Source organism: Chiloscyllium plagiosum, unplaced genomic scaffold (genome assembly GCF_037043375.1).
Source record: "Chiloscyllium plagiosum isolate Xiang-an unplaced genomic scaffold, Cpla_swu_hap1 HiC_scaffold_41, whole genome shotgun sequence".
NCBI lineage: Eukaryota > Metazoa > Chordata > Chondrichthyes > Orectolobiformes > Hemiscylliidae > Chiloscyllium > Chiloscyllium plagiosum.
This window is the reverse complement of record NW_028270179.1, coordinates 43,088,130-43,108,445: the sequence shown is the minus strand read 5'-3', so window position 1 is coordinate 43,108,445 and position 20,316 is coordinate 43,088,130. Positions and strand designations below refer to the sequence as shown.

General features: G+C 59.6%; 1 protein-coding gene across 1 annotated transcript in view; it reads right to left on the bottom strand.

Moving 5' to 3' along the window:
* The window catches only part of pagr1 (PAXIP1 associated glutamate-rich protein 1), a 29,374-nt gene that overhangs the window by 1,684 nt on the left and 7,374 nt on the right, over window positions 1-20,316 (bottom strand). The window contains exons 2-3 of the mRNA XM_087981921.1: window positions 9,997-10,313; window positions 4,474-4,553 (exon numbers count right to left, since the gene is read on the bottom strand). Of these exons, the coding sequence (XP_087838047.1) occupies window positions 4,474-4,553; window positions 9,997-10,280 (364 nt within the window). The 5' untranslated portion in view covers window positions 10,281-10,313. The remainder of the gene's footprint in view (window positions 1-4,473; window positions 4,554-9,996; window positions 10,314-20,316) is intronic.

Sequence of the window (20,316 nt, the reverse complement as noted above, 5' to 3'; positions counted from 1 at the left end):
GAGGATAGTGGGTGTTGGGGAAGAGAGGACAGTGGGAGTTGGGGGGGAGAGAGGACAGTGGGTGTTGGGGGGGGGGGAGAGAGGACAGTGGGTGTTGGGGGGGGGAGAGAGGACAGTGGGTGTTGGGGGGGGGAGAGAGGACAGTGGGTGTTGGGGGGGGGAGAGAGGACAGTGGGTGTTGGGGGGAGAGAGGACAGTGGGTGTTGGGGGGTGAGAGGACAGTGGGTGTTGGGGAAGAGAGGACAGTGGGTGTTGGGGGGGGGAGAGAGGACAGTGGGTGTTGGGGGGGGGGGAGAGAGGACAGTGGGTGTTGGGGGGGGGGAGAGAGGACAGTGGGTGTTGGGGGGGGAGAGAGGACAGTGGGTGTTGGGGGGGGGAGAGAGGACAGTGGGTGTTGGGGGGGGAGAGAGGACAGTGGGTGTTGGGGGGGGGGAGAGAGGACAGTGGGTGTTGGGGGGGGAGAGAGGACAGTGGGTGTTGGGGGGGGAGAGAGGACAGTGGGTGTTGGGGGGGTGAGAGGACAGTGGGTGTTGGGGGGGTGAGAGGACAGTGGGTGTTGGGGGGGTGAGAGGACAGTGGGTGTTGGGGGGGGGAGAGAGGACAGTGGGAGTTGGGGGGAGAGAGGACAGTGGGAGTTGGGGGGAGAGAGGACAGTGGGAGTTGGGGGGAGAGAGGACAGTGGGAGTTGGGGGGAGAGAGGACAGTGGGAGTTGGGGGGTGAGAGGACAGTGGGAGTTGGGGGGTGAGAGGACAGTGGGAGTTGGGGGGGGTGAGAGGACAGTGGGCATTGGGGGGGGTGAGAGGACAGTGGGCATTGGGGGGGAGAGAGGACAGTGGGTGTTGGGGGGGGGGGAGAGAGGACAGTGGGTGTTGGGGGGTGAGGACAGTGGGTGTTGGGGAGGGAGAGGACAGTGGGAGTTGGGGGGGGAGAGAGGACAGTGGGTGTTGGGGGGGGGAGAGAGGACAGTGGGTGTTGGGTGGGGAGAGAGGACAGTGGGTGTTGGGTGTATGGGGGGAGAGAGGACAATGGGGGGGCGGGGGTGTGGGGGGGGGAGAGAGGACAGTGGGTGTTGGGGGGGGTGAGAGGACAGTGGGTGTTGGGGGGGTGAGAGGACAGTGGGTGTTGGGGGGGTGAGAGGACAGTGGGTGTTGGGGGGGGGAGAGAGGACAGTGGGTGTTGGGGGGGGAGAGAGGACAGTGGGAGTTGGGGGGTGAGAACAGTGGGAGTTGGGGGGAGAGAGGACAGTGGGAGTTGGGGGGAGAGAGGACAGTGGGAGTTGGGGGGAGAGAGGACAGTGGGAGTTGGGGGGTGAGAGGACAGTGGGAGTTGGGGGGGGTGAGAGGACAGTGGGCATTGGGGGGGGTGAGAGGACAGTGGGCATTGGGGGGGAGAGAGGACAGTGGGTGTTGGGGGGGGGAGAGAGGACAGTGGGTGTTGGGGGGGGAGAGAGGACAGTGGGTGTTGGGGAGGGGAGAGAGGACAGTGGGTGTTGGGGGGGTGAGAGGACAGTGGGTGTTGGGGGGGTGAGAGGACAGTGGGTGTTGGGGGGGTGAGAGGACAGTGGGTGTTGGGGGGGGGAGAGAGGACAGTGGGTGTTGGGGGGGGGAGAGAGGACAGTGGGTGTTGGGGGGGGAGAGAGGACAGTGGGTGTTGGGGGGAGAGAGGACAGTGGGTGTTGGGGGGGGGAGAGAGGACAGTGGGTGTTGGGGGGAGAGAGGACAGTGGGTGTTGGGGGGGGAGAGAGGACAGTGGGTGTTGGGGGGGGGAGAGAGGACAGTGGGACAGTGGGTGTTGGGGGGAGAGAGGACAGTGGGTGTTGGGGGGGGAGAGAGGACAGTGGGTGTTGGGGGGGGTGAGAGGACAGTGGGTGTTGGGGGGGGAGAGAGGACAGTGGGTGTTGGGGGGAGAGAGGACAGTGGGTGTTGGGGGGGGAGAGAGGACAGTGGGTGTTGGGGGGGGGAGAGAGGACAGTGGGTGTTGGGGGGGGAGAGAGGACAGTGGGAGTTGGGGGGTGAGGACAGTGGGTGTTGGGGAGGGAGAGTACAGTGGGAGTTGGGGGGGGAGAGAGGACAGTGGGTGTTGGGGGGAGAGAGGACAGTGGGTGTTGGGGGGGGAGAGAGGACAGTGGGTGTTGGGGGGAGAGAGGACAGTGGGAGTTGGGGGGTGAGGACAGTGGGTGTTGGGGAGGGGAGAGAGGACAGTGGGTGTTGGGGGGAGAGAGGACAGTGGGAGTTGGGGGGTGAGGACAGTGGGTGTTGGGGAGGGAGAGGACAGTGGGTGTTGGGGGGAGAGAGGACAGTGGGTGTTGGGGGGGGGAGAGAGGACAGTGGGTGTTGGGGGGAGAGAGGACAGTGGGTGTTGGGGGGGGAGAGAGGACAGTGGGTGTTGGGGGGTGAGAGAGGACAGTGGGTGTTGGGGGGGGGGGAGAGAGGACAGTGGGTGTTGGGGGGAGAGAGGACAGTGGGTGTTGGGGGGGGAGAGAGGACAGTGGGTGTTGGGGGGGGGAGAGAGGACAGTGGGTGTTGGGGGGGGAGAGAGGACAGTGGGAGTTGGGGGGTGAGGACAGTGGGTGTTGGGGAGGGAGAGGACAGTGGGAGTTGGGGGGGGAGAGAGGACAGTGGGTGTTGGGGGTATGGGGGGAGAGAGGACAATGGGGGGGCGGGGGTATGTGGGGGGGAGAGAGGACAGTGGATGGTGGGGGGAGAGAGGACAGTGGGAGTTGGGGGGGGAGAGAGGACAGTGGGTGTTGGGGGAGAGAGAGGACAGTGGGTGTTGGGGGAGAGAGAGGACAGTGGGTGTTGGGGGAGAGAGAGGACAGTGGGTGTTGGGGGTGTGGGGGGAGAGAGGACAATGGGGGGGCGGGGGTGTGTGGGGGGGAGAGAGGACAGTGGGGGGTGGGGGGAGAAAGACGTTAGGGAGGGAGGGAAATGCTGGGCCCGGCCTGCTCAGAGGGTTGACCTTTAACCCAGACACTCCAGATCTCAGTGTACACTCACCAACCCCCCCGATCCCTGTGGGGTACACTCACCACCCCCCCCGATCCCTGTGGGGTACACTCACCCCCTCCCCCCCCCCACTATGGGTTACATTCACCCTCCTATTCCCCCCCCCACCGATCTCTGTGGGGTACACTCACCCTCCCCTCCCATTCCCAATCCCGTGGGGTACACTCTCCCCCCCCCCCGATCACTGTGGGGTACACTCACCCTCCCCTCCCATTCCCAATCCCTGTGGGGTACACTCTCTCCCCCCCCCACCGATCTCTGTGGGGTACACTCACCCTCCCCTCCCATTCCCAATCCCTGTGGGGTACACTCTCCCCCCCCCCCCGATCACTGTGGGGTACACTCACCCCCCTATTCCCCCCCCCCCGATCACTGTGGGGTACACTCACCCCCCTATTCCCCCCCCCCCGATCCCTGTGGGGTACACTCACCCCCCTATTCCCCCCCCCGATCCCTGTGGGGTACACTCCTCCCTCCCCCGATCCCTGTGGGGTACACTCACCCCCCCCCCCCCACTATGGGTTACATTCACCCTCCTATTCCCCCCCCCACCGATCTCTGTGGGGTACACTCACCCTCCCCTCCCATTCCCTCCAATCCCTGTGGGGTACACTCCCCCCTCCCCCCCCCCGATCACTGTGGGGTACACTCACCCCCGCATTCACCCACACCCTCTCAGTCTCACACCCAGACGTCCCCACACCCTCTCAGTCTCACACCCAGACGTCCCCACACCCTCTCAGTCTCACACCCAGACGTCCCCACACCCTCTCAGTCTCACACCCAGACGTCCCCACACCCTCTCAGTCTCACACCCAGACGTCCCCACACCCTCTCAGTCTCACACCCAGACGTCCCCACACCCTCTCAGTCTCACCCGGGGTCCGTCTCACACCCAGACGTCCCCACACCCTCTCAGTCTCACACCCAGACGTCCCCACACCCTCTCAGTCTCACCCGGGGTCCATCTCACACCCAGACGTCCCCACACCCTCTCAGTCTCACCCGGGGTCCGTCTCACACCCAGACGTCCCCACACCCTCTCAGTCTCACACCCAGACGTCCCCACACCCTCTCAGTCTCACCCGGGGCCCGTCTCACACCCAGACGTCCCCACACCCTCTCAGTCTCACACCGAGACGTCCCCACACCCTCTCAGTCTCACCCGGGGCCTGTCTCACACCCAGACGTCCCCACACCCTCTCAGTCTCACACCCAGACGTCCCCACAACCTCTCAGGCTCACACCGAGACGTCCCCACAACCTCTCAGGCTCACACCGAGACGTCCCCACAACCTCTCAGTCTCACACCGAGACGTCCCCACACCCTCAGTCTCACACCCAGACGTCCCCACACCCTCTCAGTCTCACACCCAGACGTCCCCACACCCTCTCAGTCTCACACCCACACGTCCCCACACCCTCTCAGTCTCACAGCCACACGTCCCCACATCCTCTCTGTCTCACCCGGGGTCCGTCTCACACTCAGGAACGACTTCTGTGGAGTTGGCTCATCTTCAAAATCAAACTCAGTTGGTACCTGAGGCCTAGAACAGAGAGACAGGGAGAGAGGAGTTTGATGTCCAGGTCATAGAGAGTGAGAGTGAGAGACACACACAGAGGGAGGGAGGGGGAGACGGGAAGACAGACAGAGAGGGGGAGACGGGGAGGCCGACAGAGAGGGGGAGACGGGGAGGGCCGACAGAGAGGGGGAGGACCGACAGAGAGGGGGAGGACCGACAGAGAGGGGGAGGACCGACAGAGAGGGGGAGGGGGGAGGCAGACAGAGAGGGGGGGGGGGGAGGCAGACAGAGAGGGGGAGACGGGGAGGGCCGACAGAGAGGGGGAGGACCGACAGAGAGGGGGAGGACCGACAGAGAGGGGGAGGGGGGAGGCAGACAGAGAGGGGGGGGGGGAGGCAGACAGAGGGGGGGGGGGGGAGGCAGAGAGGGGGGGGAGGCAGACAGAGAGGGGGAGGGGGGAAGGCAGACAGAGAGGGGGAGGGGGGGAGGCAGACAGAGAGGGGGAGGGGGGGAGGCAGACAGAGAGGGGGAGGGGGGGAGGCAGACAGAGAGGGGGAGGGGGGGAGGCAGACACGGGGGGGGCGAGGGAGACAGACACGGGGGGGAGACAGACACGGGGGGGGGGGAGACAGACACGGGGGGGGGAGACAGACACGGGGGGGGGGAGACAGACACGGGGGGGGGGAGACAGACACGGGGGGGGGGAGACAGACACGGGGGGGGGGAGACAGACACGGGGGGGGGGAGACAGACACGGGGGGGGGAGACAGACACGGGGGGGGGGGAGACAGACACGGGGGGGGGGGGAGACAGACACGGGGGGGGGGAGACAGACACGGGGGGGGGGAGACAGACACGGGGGGGGGGGGGAGACAGACACGGGGGGGGGGGGAGACAGACACGGGGGGGAGACAGACACGGGGGGGGGGAGACAGACACGGGGGGGGGAGACAGACACGGGGGGGGGGGGGAGACAGACACGGGGGGGGGAGACAGACACGGGGGGGGGAGACAGACACGGGGGGGGGGGAGACAGACACGGGGGGGGGGAGACAGACACGGGGGGGGGGGGGAGACAGACACGGGGGGGGGAGACAGACACGGGGGGGGGGAGACAGACACGGGGGGGGAGACAGACACGGGGGGGGGGGAGACAGACACGGGGGGGGGGGAGACAGACACGGGGGGGGGGGAGACAGACACGGGGGGGGAGACAGACACGGGGGGGGGGGGGGAGACAGACACGGGGGGGGGGGGAGAGACAGACACGGGGGGGGGGGAGAGACAGACACGGGGGGGGGGGAGACAGACACGGGGGGGGAGGGAGACACGGGGGGGGGGAGGGAGACAGACACAGGGGGGGAGGGAGACAGACACAGGGGGGGAGGGAGGCAGACACGGGGGGGGTGGGAGACAGACACGGGGGGGGAGGGAGACAGACACGGGGGGGGAGGGAGACAGACACGGGGGGGGGAGGGAGACAGACACGGGGGGGGGAGGGAGACAGACACGGGGGGGGGGAGGGAGACAGACACGGGGGGGGGAGGGAGACAGACACGGGGGGGGAGGGAGACAGACACGGGGGGGGGAGGGAGACAGACACGGGGGGGGAGGGAGACAGACACGGGGGGGGGAGGGAGACAGACACGGGGGGGGAGGGAGACAGACACGGGGGGGGAGGGAGGCAGACACGGGGGGGGTGGGAGACAGACACGGGGGGGGAGGGAGACAGACACGGGGGGGGGGGGGGGGAGACAGACACGGGGGGGGGGGGAGACAGACACGGGGGGGGGGGAGACAGACACGGGGGAGGGGAGAGACAGACACGGGGGGGGGAGGGAGACAGACACGGGGGGGGGGAGACAGACACGGGGGGGGGAGACAGACACGGGGGGGGAGACAGACACGGGGGGGGGAGGGAGATAGACACGGGGGGGGGAGACAGACACGGGGGGGGGGAGGGAGATAGACACGGGGGGGGGGAGAGACAGACACGGGGGGGGAGACAGACACGGGGGGGGGGGGGAGACAGACACGGGGGGGGGGGCGACAGACACGGGGGGGGGGGCGACAGACACGGGGGGGGGGGGGGAGACAGACACGGGGGGGGGGGGAGACAGACACGGGGGGGGGGGGGGAGACAGACACGGGGGAGGGGAGAGACAGACACGGGGGGGGGAGGGAGACAGACACGGGGGGGGGGAGACAGACACGGGGGGGGGAGACAGACACGGGGGGGGAGACAGACACGGGGGGGGGAGGGAGATAGACACGGGGGGGGGAGACAGACACGGGGGGGGGGGAGGGAGATAGACACGGGGGGGGGGAGAGACAGACACGGGGGGGGGAGACAGACACGGGGGGGGGGGGAGACAGACACGGGGGGGGGGCGACAGACACGGGGGGGGGGGCGACAGACACGGGGGGGGGGGGAGACAGACACGGGGGGGGGGGGGAGACAGACACGGGGGGGGGGGGGAGACAGACACGGGGGAGGGGAGAGACAGACACGGGGGGGGGAGGGAGACAGACACGGGGGGGGGGAGACAGACACGGGGGGGGGAGACAGACACGGGGGGGGAGACAGACACGGGGGGGGGAGGGAGATAGACACGGGGGGGGGAGACAGACACGGGGGGGGGGGAGGGAGATAGACACGGGGGGGGGGGAGAGACAGACACGGGGGGGGGAGACAGACACGGGGGGGGGGGGAGACAGACACGGGGGGGGGGGCGACAGACACGGGGGGGGGAGACAGACACGGGGGGGGGAGACAGACACGGGGGGGGAGACAGACACGGGGGGGGAGACAGACACGGGGGGGGGAGACAGACACGGGGGGGGAGACAGACACGGGGGGGGAGACAGACACGGGGGGGGAGACAGACACGGGGGGGGGAGACAGACACGGGGGGGGGAGACAGACACGGGGGGGGGAGACAGACACGGGGGGGGAGACAGACACGGGGGGGGGGGAGACAGACACGGGGGGGGGGGAGACAGACACGGGGGGGGGGGAGACAGACACGGGGGGGGGAGACAGACACGGGGGGGGGGAGACAGACACGGGGGGGGGAGACAGACACGGGGGGGGGAGACAGACACGGGGGGGGGAGACAGACACGGGGGGGGGGGAGACAGACACGGGGGGGGGGAGACAGACACGGGGGGGGGGGAGACAGACACGGGGGGGGGGGGGGAGACAGACACGGGGGGGGGGAGACAGACACGGGGGGGGGGAGACAGACACGGGGGGGGGGGGAGACAGACACGGGGGGGGGAGACAGACACGGGGGGGGGGGAGACAGACACGGGGGGGGGGAAGACAGACACGGGGGGGGGGGAGACAGACACGGGGGGGGGGGAGACAGACACGGGGGGGGGGAGACAGACACGGGGGGGGGGGAGACAGACACGGGGGGGGGGGGGAGACAGACACGGGGGGGGGGAGGGAGACAGACACGGGGGGGGGGGAGACAGACACGGGGTGGGGGGGGAGACAGACACGGGGGGGGGGGGAGACAGACACGGGGGGGGGGGGAGAGACAGACACGGGGGGGAGGGAGACAGACACGGGGGGGAGGGAGACAGACACGGGGGGGGGGGGGAGGGAGACAGACACGGGGGGGGGAGGGAGGGAGACAGACACGGGGGGGGAGGGAGACAGACACAGGGGGGGAGGGAGGCAGACACGGGGGGGGTGGGAGACAGACACGGGGGGGGGAGGGAGACAGACACGGGGGGGGGGAGGGAGACAGACACGGGGGGGGAGGGAGACAGACACGGGGGGGGGAGGGAGACAGACACGGGGGGGGGGGGGAGACAGACACGGGGGGAGGGGAGGGAGACAGACACAGGGGGGGGGAGGGAGACAGACAAAGGGGGGGGAGGGAGACAGACACGGGGGGGGGGAGACAGACACGGGGGGGGAGGGAGACAGACACAGGGGGGGGGAGGGAGACAGACACGGGGGGGGGAGACAGACACGGGGGGGGGAGACAGACACGGGGGGGGGGGGGGAGGGAGACAGACACGGGGGGGGAGGGAGACAGACACGGGGGGGGGGGAGACAGACACAGGGGGGGGGAGGGAGACAGACACAGGGGGGGGGAGGGAGACAGACACGGGGGGGGGAGACAGACACGGGGGGGGGGGAGACAGACACGGGGGGAGGGGAGGGAGACAGACACAGGGGGGGGGGAGGGAGACAGACACGGGGGGGGAGGGAGACAGACACAGGGGGGGGGAGGGAGACAGACACGGGGGGGGAGGGAGACAGACACAGGGGGGGGGGAGACAGACACGGGGGGGGGGAGACAGACACGGGGGGGGGGGGAGACAGACACGGGGGGGGGAGGGAGACAGACACAGGTGGGGAGGGGGAGGGAGACAGACACGGGGGGAGAGGGAGACAGACACGGGGGGGGGGGGGAGGGAGACAGACACGGGGGGGGAGGGAGACAGACACGGGGGGGGGGGGAGGCAGACACGGGGGGGGGGGGGAGGCAGACACGGGGGGGGGGGGGGGAGACAGACACGGGGGGGGGGGAGGCAGACACGGGGGGGGGGAGGCAGACACGGGGGGGGGAGGGAGGCAGACACGGGGGGGGGGGGGAGGCAGACACGGGGGGGGGAGGGAGACAGACACGGGGGGGGGGGAGGCAGACACGGGGGGGGGAGGGAGACAGACACGGGGGGGGGGGAGGGAGACAGACACGGGGGGGGGAGGGAGACAGACACGGGGGGGGGGGGAGACAGACACGGGGGGGGGGGAGGGAGACAGACACGGGGGGGGGGAGACAGACACGGGGGGGGGGGGGAGGGAGACAGACACGGGGGGGGGAGACAGACACGGGGGGGGGAGGGAGACAGACACGGGGGGGGGGAGACAGACACGGGGGGGGGAGGGAGACAGACACGGGGGGGGGGAGACAGACACGGGGGGGGGGAGGGAGACAGACACGGGGGGGGGGGGAGACAGACACGGGGGGGGGGGGGAGGGAGACAGACACGGGGGGGGGAGGGAGACAGACACGGGGGGGGAGGGAGACAGACACGGGGGGGGGAGACAGACACGGGGGGGGAGGGAGGCAGACACGGGGGGGGAGGGAGGCAGACACGGGGGGGGAGGGCGACAGACACGGGGGGGGAGTGAGGGAGACAGACACGGGGGGGAGTGAGGGAGACAGACACGGGGGGGGGGGGAGGGAGGCAGACAGACACGGGGGGGGAGTGAGGGAGACAGACACGGGGGGGAGGGAGACAGACACGGGGGGGGAGGGAGACAGACACGGGGGGGGAGTGAGGGAGACAGACACGGGGGGGAGTGAGGGAGACAGACACGGGGGGGGGGAGACAGACAGACTCAGGGGGTAGAGCGCGCAGTGGGGTTGGGAGGGGGGAGGGTCAGGGAGAGGAGCAGAGTGGGGAATGGGGCGGTGGGCAGGGGCGCGAGGAGTTATCTTACTTCTCCTCCTCCTCCTCTCCAGCCTCCTCCTCTTCCTCCTCTTCCTCGTGTGTGGGGTCAGCCTCGGGAGTGGGTGGGCGACGGGGTAGGGGTCTGCAGCTCAGTTCGAGGCTGCCCCCCTCCTCAGCGAGGGTCCCGTACAGGCGCAGGATCTCCTGTGGACTCGGAGTCCATGTCTCTGTGTCCTGGATCTCCTGGTCACTGCAGTCAACGCACCAGGACTCCTCCACATCCAGCATCAGCTCAGCCAGGCTGAGTACGGGGCCAGGCTCCTCAATCTGCATGGTCTGTCAGGGACTGTCCACTAGGGAGATCATCTGGACAGAGGGGGGAGAGAGAGGTGACCGCAGGGAGAGGGAGAGTGTGACCGTAGCGAGACCAGCCGGAGAGGGAGAGTGTGACCACAGCAGACTGGCCAGAGAGGGGTACTGAGACTGACCACACTGGGACCAATGTTTGTTAGAGACGGCGAGACAGAGTGGAGACTAACCTGCCTCCACTATCTCTGCAGCTAGTCATACAGCATGGGAACAGAGCTCTGCAGCTCAACCAGTTCACGCTGACCCTAATCCAAAACTAAACCATTCCCACCAGCCTGCTCCTGGCCCAGTGTCCTTCCAAACCCTTTCCTAAACTCTCCTAAACGCTATCACTGTAGTCACATGCTCAGCTCCTCAGGAAGGGCCATACCACACAGACCATTCGCGGTGTAAATCCTGCCATCAGGTCCAGGGGATTAATCGGTCATTAGTTTCACCAACACCATTGCTCTCGCGATAGTAACAGTGGAGTGACAGTAATAATCCTAACAGGAATAATCCTGACAGTAATAGCCCTGAACAGAAATAGCTGACAGTAATAATTCTGACATTACTGGAGTGACAGTAATAATCCTAACAGGAATAATCCCGACAGTCATAGCCCTGAACAGAAATAGCTGACAGTAATAATTCTGACATTAATGGAGTGACAGTAATAATCCTAACAGGAATAATCCCGACAGTAATAGCCCTGAACAGAAATAGCTGACAGTAATAATTCTGACATTACTGGAGTGACAGTAATAATCCTAACAGGAATAATCCTGACGGTAATAGCCCTGAACAGAAATAGCTGACAGTAATAATTCTGGCATTACTGGAGTGACAGTAATAATCCTAACAGGAATAATCCCGACGGTAATAGCCCTGAACAGAAATAGCTGACAGTAATAATTCTGGCATTACTGGAGTGACAGTAATAATCCTAACAGGAATAATCCCGACGGTAATAGCCCTGAACAGAAATAGCTGACAGTAATAATTCTGACACTACTGGAGTGACAGTAATAATCCTAACAGGAATAATCCCGACAGTAATAGCCCTGAACAGAAATAGCTGACAGTAATAATTCTGACATTACTGGAGTGACAGTAATAATCCTAACAGGAATAATCCCGACAGTAATAGCCCTGAACAGAAATAGCTGACAGTAATAATTCTGACATTACTGGAGTGACAGTAATAATCCTAACAGGAATAATCCCGACAGTAATAGCCCTGAACAGAAATAGCTGACAGTAATAATTCTGACATTACTGGAGTGACAGTAATAATCCTAACAGGAATAATCCCGACGGTAATAGCCCTGAACAGAAATAGCTGACAGTAATAATTCTGACATTACTGGAGTGACAGTAATAATCCTAACAGGAATAATCCCGACGGTAATAGCCCTGAACAGAAATAGCTGACAGTAATAATTCTGACATTACTGGAGTGACAGTAATAATCCTAACAGGAATAATCCCGACAGTAATAGCCCTGAACAGAAATAGCTGACAGTAATAATTCTGACATTACTGGAGTGACAGTAATAATCCTAACAGGAATAATCCCGACGGTAATAGCCCTGAACAGAAATAGCTGACAGTAATAATTCTGACATTACTGGAGTGACAGTAATAATCCTAACAGGAATAATCCCGACAGTAATAGCCCTGAACAGAAATAGCTGACAGTAATAATTCTGACATTACTGGAGTGACAGTAATAATCCTAACAGGAATAATCCTGACGGTAATAGCCCTGAACAGAAATAGCTGACAGCAATAATTCTGGCATTACTGGAGTGACAGTAATAATCCTAACAGGAATAATCCCGACGGTAATAGCCCTGAACAGAAATAGCTGACAGTAATAATTCTGACATTACTGGAGTGACAGTAATAATCCTAACAGGAATAATCCTGACGGTAATAGCCCTGAACAGAAATAGCTGACAGCAATAATTCTGACATTACTGGAGTGACAGTAATAATCCTAACAGGAATAATCCCGACAGTAATAGCCCTGAACAGAAATAGCTGACAGTAATAATTCTGACATTACTGGAGTGACAGTAATAATCCTAACAGGAATAATCCCGACAGTAATAGCCCTGAACAGAAATAGCTGACAGTAATAATTCTGGCATTACTGGAGTGACAGTAATAATCCTAACAGGAATAATCCCGACAGTAATAGCCCTGAACAGAAATAGCTGACAGTAATAATTCTGACATTACTGGAGTGACAGTAATAATCCTAACAGGAATAATCCTGACAGTAATAGCCCTGAACAGAAATAGCTGACAGCAATAATTCTGGCATTACTGGAGTGACAGTAATAATCCTAACAGGAATAATCCCGACGGTAATAGCCCTGAACAGAAATAGCTGACAGTAATAATTCTGGCATTACTGGAGTGACAGTAATAATCCTAACAGGAATAATCCCGACGGTAATAGCCCTGAACAGAAATAGCTGACAGTAATAATTCTGACATTACTGGAGTGACAGTAATAATCCTAACAGGAATAATCCTGACGGTAATAGCCCTGAACAGAAATAGCTGACAGCAATAATTCTGGCATTACTGGAGTGACAGTAATAATCCTAACAGGAATAATCCCGACGGTAATAGCCCTGAACAGAAATAGCTGACAGTAATAATTCTGACATTACTGGAGTGACAGTAATAATCCTAACAGGAATAATCCCGACGGTAATAGCCCTGAACAGAAATAGCTGACAGTAATAATTCTGGCATTACTGGAGTGACAGTAATAATCCTAACAGGAATAATCCTGACGGTAATAGCCCTGAACAGAAATAGCTGACAGTAATAATTCTGACATTACTGGAGTGACAGTAATAATCCTAACAGGAATAATCCCGACAGTAATAGCCCTGAACAGAAATAGCTGACAGTAATAATTCTGACATTACTGGAGTGACAGTAATAATCCTAACAGGAATAATCCCGACAGTAATAGCCCTGAACAGAAATAGCTGACAGTAATAATTCTGACACTACTGGAGTGACAGTAATAATCCTAACAGGAATAATCCCGACAGTAATAGCCCTGAACAGAAATAGCTGACAGTAATAATTCTGACATTACTGGAGTGACAGTAATAATCCTAACAGGAATAATCCCGACGGTAATAGCCCTGAACAGAAATAGCTGACAGTAATAATTCTGACATTACTGGAGTGACAGTAATAATCCTAACAGGAATAATCCCGACGGTAGTAGCCCTGAACAGAAATAGCTGACAGTAATAATTCTGACACTACTGGAGTGACAGTAATAATCCTAACAGGAATAATCCCGACAGTAATAGCCCTGAACAGAAATAGCTGACAGTAATAATTCTGACACTACTGGAGTGACAGTAATAATCCTAACAGGAATAATCCTGACAGTAATAGCCCTGAACAGAAATAGCTGACAGTAATAATTCTGACACTACTGGAGTGACAGTAATAATCCTAACAGGAATAATCCCGTCAGTAATAGCCCTGAACAGAAATAGCTGACAGTAATAATTCTGACATTACTGGAGTGACAGTAATAATCCTAACAGGAATAATCCCGACGGTAATAGCCCTGAACAGAAATAGCTGACAGTAATAATTCTGACATTACTGGAGTGACAGTAATAATCCTAACAGGAATAATCCCGACAGTAATAGCCCTGAACAGAAATAGCTGACAGTAATAATTCTGACATTACTGGAGTGACAGTAATAATCCTAACAGGAATAATCCCGACAGTAATAGCCCTGAACAGAAATAGCTGACAGTAATAATTCTGACATTACTGGAGTGACAGTAATAATCCGAACAGGAATAATCCCGACAGTAATAGCCCTGAACAGAAATAGCTGACAGTAATAATTCTGACATTACTGGAGTGACAGTAATAATCCTAACAGGAATAATCCCGACGGTAATAGCCCTGAACAGAAATAGCTGACAGTAATAATTCTGACATTACTGGAGTGACAGTAATAATCCTAACAGGAATAATCCCGACAGTAATAGCCCTGAACAGAAATAGCTGACAGTAATAATTCTGACAGGCGGTGATTACACAGGGACAATAATAATCCTGACAGTAATACCTCTGGCAGACAGTCATAATTTAGTTTTATTTGTGGGATGTGGGGGGGTTGCTGGCTGGGCCCAGCATTTATTGCTACGTCCCTAGTTGACCCTTGAGAAGGTCAGCTGAGCTGCCTTCTTGAAACGCTGCAGTCCGCGTGCTGTGGGATAACCCACTACGCTCCTTCAGGAAGGAATTCCAGGATTCTGACCCAGTCACAGTGAAGGTACGGTGATATATTTCCAAGTCGGGATGATGAGGGGAACTTACTGCGGGTGGGTGTTCCCATGTATCTCAGAATTGTAGAGTCCTACAACATGGAGACTGGCCCTTTGACCCCCCCCCCCCCCCCCATTTCCCTGCACTCGGCCTATATCCTTCTAAACCTTTCTTATCTGTGTATTTGTCTAAATGCCTTTTAAATGTTGTTAATGTGCCCACGTCCACCACTACTACTGACAGCCCATTCCACATCCGTACCACCCTCTAGGAAAAAAGTTGTCCCCCAGGTTCCCTTTTATTCTTTTCCCTCTAACCTGAAACTGATGCCCTCTTGTCCTCGATTCCCCAACCCTGGGGAAAAAAAGACTGAGCACATTCACCCTACCCATGCCTTTCAGGATGTTCTACACCTCTATAAAGTCCCCCCTCAATCTCTAACGTTCTAAAGAAAATGTGCTAGCTTATCCAACCTCTCCCTATAACTCAGACCAGGCAACATCCTTATAAACTTCTTACAGTCACAGAATCATAGAGATGTTCAGCATGGAAACAGACCCTTCGGTCCAACTCGTCCATGCTGACCCAGTTTAATAACATCCTTTCTATAACAAGGTGACCAAAACTGAACACAAGTGCAGCCTCAGCAGTTTTGCTCAGGGCTCCTTGATGGTCAGGGACTGTCACTCTCACCTCACCTTTGGGTTTCAGCTCTGACAGCAGTACCTCTGGTAGTAATAATCCAGATGTTCATGCGAAGGAGCCGATACCCAGCAATGAACATAACCCAAGGTCGTGTACAAACTCCCAATGCCGTGTACAAACCCCCCAATGCCGTGTACAAACCCCCCAATGCCGTGTACAATCCCCCCAATGCCGTGTACAAACCCCCAATGTCCGTGTACAAACCCCCCAATGCCGTGTACAACCCCCCCCAATGCCCGTGTACAAACCCCCCAATGCCCGTGTACAAACCCCCCAATGCCCGTGTACAATCCCCCCAATGTCGTGTACAACCCCCCCCAATGCCCGTGTACAACCCCCCCCAATGCCCGTGTACAACCCCCCCCCCAATGCCCGTGTACAATCCCCCCAATGTCGTGTACAACCCCCCCCCAATGCCCGTGTACAACCCCCCCAATGCCCGTGTACAATCCCCCCAATGCCCGTGTACAACCCCCCCCAATGCCCGTGTACAAACCCCCAAATGCCCGTGTACAATCCCCCCCAATGCCCGTGTACAAACCCCCAATGCCCGTGTACAACCCCCCCCAATGCCCGTGGACAAACCCCCCAATGCCCGTGTACAATCCCCCCCAATGCCCGTGTACAAACCCCCAATGCCGTGTACAAACCCCCCCAATGTCCTTGTACAATCCCCCCAATGTCCTTGTACAATCCCCCCAATGTCGTGTACAAACCCCCCAATGCCCGTGTACAATCCCCCCCAATGTCCGTGTACAAACCCCCAATGCCCGTGTACAAACCCCCCAATGCCCGTGTACAAACCCCCCAATGCCCGTGTACAAACCCCCCAATGCCCGTGTACAAACCCCCCAATGTCCTTGTACAATCCCCCCAATGTCGTGTACAAACCCCCAATGCCCGTGTACAAACCCCCCAATGCCCGTGTACAATCCCCCCCAATGTCCGTGTACAAACCCCCAATGCCATGTACAACCCCCCCCAATGTCGTGTACAAACCCCCCAATGTCCTTGTACAATCCCCCCAATGTCGTGTACAAACCCCCAATGCCCGTGTACAATCCCCCCAATGCCCGTGTACAACCCCCCCCAATGCCCGTGTACAACCCCCCCAATGCCCGTGTACAACCCCCCCAATGCCCGTGTACAACCCCCCCAATGCCCGTGTACAAACCCCCCAATGCCGTGTACAACCCCCCCCATGTCCTTGTACAATCCCCCCAATGTCGTGTACAAACCCCCAATGCCCGTGTACAAACCCCCAATGCCCGTGTACAAACCCCCCAATGCCCGTGTACAACCCCCCCAATGTCCTTGTACAAACCCCCCAATGTCCTTGTACAATCCCCCCAATGTCGTGTACAAACCCCCAATGCCCTGTCCAAACCCCCCAATGCCCGTGTACAATTCCCCCCCAATGTCCGTGTACAAACCCCCAATGCCGTGTACAACCCCCCTCAATGTCCGTGTACAAACCCCCAATGCCCGTGTACAAACCCCCCAATGCCCGTGTACAACCCCCCCAATGTCCTTGTACAAACCCCCCAATGTCCTTGTACAATCCCCCCAATGTCCTTGTACAATCCCCCCAATGTCGTGTACAAACCCCCAATGCCCGTGTACAATCCCCCTAATGTCCTTGTACAATCCCCCCCAATGTCGTGTACAAACCCCCAATGCCCGTGTACAAACCCCCCAATGCCCGTGTACAATCCCCCCCAATGTCCGTGTACAAACCCCCAATGCCATGTACAACCCCCCCCAATGTCGTGTACAAACCCCCAATGCCCGTGTACAATCCCCCAATGCCCGTGTACAATCCCCCCAATGTCGTGTACAAACCCCCAATGCCCGTGTACAAACCCCCCAATGCCCGTGTACAATCCCCCCAATGTCGTGTACAAACCCCCAATGCCCGTGTACAAACCCCCCAATGCCCGTGTACAAACCCCCCAATGCCCGTGTACAAACCCCCCAATGCCCGTGTACAATCCCCCCAATGTCCTTGTACAATCCCCCCAATGTCCTTGTACAAACCCCCCCAATGTCCTTGTACAAACCCCCCAATGTCCTTGTACAATCCCCCCAATGTCGTGTACAAACCCCCAATGCCCGTGTACAATCCCCCCAATGTCCTTGTACAATCCCCCCCAATGTCGTGTACAAACCCCCAATGCCCGTGTACAAACCCCCCAATGCCCGTGTACAATCCCCCCCAATGTCCGTGTACAAACCCCCAATGCCATGTACAACCCCCCCCAATGTCGTGTACAAACCCCCAATGCCCGTGTACAATCCCGCCAATGTCCTTGTACAATCCCCCCAATGTCATGTACAAACCCCCAATGCCCGTGTACAAACCCCCCAATGCCCGTGTACAATCCCCCCAATGCCGTGTACAATCCCCCCAATGCCCGTGTACAAAACCCCCAATGCCCGTGTACAATCCCCCCAATGTCGTGTACAAACCCCCCAATGCCGTGTACAATCCCCCCCAATATCGTGTACAATCCCCCCCAATGTCCGTGTACAAACCCCCAATACCGTGTACAATCCCCCCAATGTCGTGTACAAACCCAACAATGTCCGTGTACAACCCCCCCAATGCCCATTTACAAACCCCCCCAATGTCCGTGTACAAATCCCCAATGCCGTGTACAAACACACCCAATGTCCGTGTACAAACCCCCCAATGCCGTGTACAAACCCCCCCATGTCCGTGTATAAACCGCCCAATGTCCGTGTACAAACCCCCCCAATGCAATGTACAAACCCCCAATACCGTGTACAAACCCCCCAATACCGTGTACAAACCCTGCAATGCCCGTGTACAAACACCCCAATGTCCGTGTACAAACCCCCCAATGTCCGTGTACAAACACCCCAATGCTGTGTACAAACCCCCCCAATGCCCGTGTACAAACTCCCCCAATGCCCGTGTACAAACTCCCCCTTACCCGTGTACAAACCCCCCCAATACCACGTACAAACCCCCCAATACCGTGTACAAACCCCCCCAATGTCCGTGTACAAACCACCCCCCAATGTCCGTGTACAAACCACCTAATACCGCGTACAAACCCCCCCAATGTCCGTGTAAAAAACCACCCCCCAATGTCCGTGTACAAACCACCTAATACCGTGTACAAACCCCCCCCAATGTCCGTATACAAACCCCCCCAATACAGTGTACAAACCCCCCAATTGTCAGTGTACAAACCCCGCAATACCGTGTACAAACCCCCCAATGCCCGTGTACAAACCCCCCCCAATACCCGTGTACAAACACCCCCAATGTCCGTGTACAAACCCCCCCAAGGCCGTGTACAAACCCCCCCCCCCCAATACCGTGTACAATCCCCCCCAAGGCCGTGTACAAACCCCCCCCAATACCGTGTACAATCCCCCCCCAATGCCCGTGTACAAACCCCCCCCAATGTCCGTGTACAAACCCCCCCAATGTCCGTGTACAAACCCCCCCCAATGTCCATGTACAAACCCCCCCCCAATGTCCGTGTACAAACCCCCCCCAAGGCCTTGTACAAACCCCCCCCCCAATACCGTGTACAATCCCCCCCCAATGTCCGTGTACAAACCCCCCCCAAGGCCGTGTACAAACCCCCCCCAATGTCCGTGTACAAACCCCCCCCCCCCCAAGGCCGTGTACAAACCCCCCCCAATACCGTGTACAACCCCCCCCAATGCCCGTGTACAAACCCCCCCCCCCAAGGCCGTGTACAACCCCCCCCCAATGCCCGTGTACAAACCCCCCCCCAAATACCGTGTACAAACCCCCCCCCAATGTCCGTGTACAAACCCCCCCCAATGTCCGTGTACAAACCCCCCCCCAATGTCCGTGTACAAACCCCCCCCCCAATACCGTGTACAATCCCCCCCCAATGTCCGTGTACAAACACCCCCCCAATACCGTGTACAAACCCCCCCCCCCCAAGGCCGTGTACAAACCCCCCCCAATGTCCGTGTACAAACCCCCCCCCCAAGGCCGTGTACAAACCCCCCCCCCAATGTCCGTGTACAAACCCCCCCAATGTCCCGTGTACAAACCCCGCAATACCGTGTACAAACCCCCCAATGCCCGTGTACAAACCCCCCCCAATACCCGTGTACAAACACCCCCAATGTCCGTGTACAAACCCCCCCAAGGCCGTGTACAAACCCCCCCCCCCCAATACCGTGTACAATCCCCCCCAAGGCCGTGTACAAACCCCCCCCAATACCGTGTACAATCCCCCCCCAATGCCCGTGTACAAACCCCCCCCAATGTCCGTGTACAAACCCCCCCAATGTCCGTGTACAAACCCCCCCCAATGTCCATGTACAAACCCCCCCCCAATGTCCGTGTACAAACCCCCCCCAAGGCCTTGTACAAACCCCCCCCCCAATACCGTGTACAATCCCCCCCCAATGTCCGTGTACAAACCCCCCCCAAGGCCGTGTACAAACCCCCCCCAATGTCCGTGTACAAACCCCCCCCCCCCCAAGGCCGTGTACAAACCCCCCCCAATACCGTGTACAACCCCCCCCAATGCCCGTGTACAAACCCCCCCCCCCAAGGCCGTGTACAACCCCCCCCCAATGCCCGTGTACAAACCCCCCCCCAAATACCGTGTACAAACCCCCCCCCCAATGTCCGTGTACAAACCCCCCCCAATGTCCGTGTACAAACCCCCCCCCAATGTCCGTGTACAAACCCCCCCCCAATGTCCGTGTACAAACCCCCCCCCCAATACCGTGTACAATCCCCCCCCCAATGTCCGTGTACAAACACCCCCCCAATACCGTGTACAAACCCCCCCCCCCCAAGGCCGTGTACAAACCCCCCCCAATGTCCGTGTACAAACCCCCCCCCCCAAGGCCGTGTACAAACCCCCCCCCCAATGTCCGTGTACAAACCCCCCCAATGTCCCGTGTACAAACCCCCCCAATGTCCGTGTACAAACCCCCCCCAATGTCCGTGTACA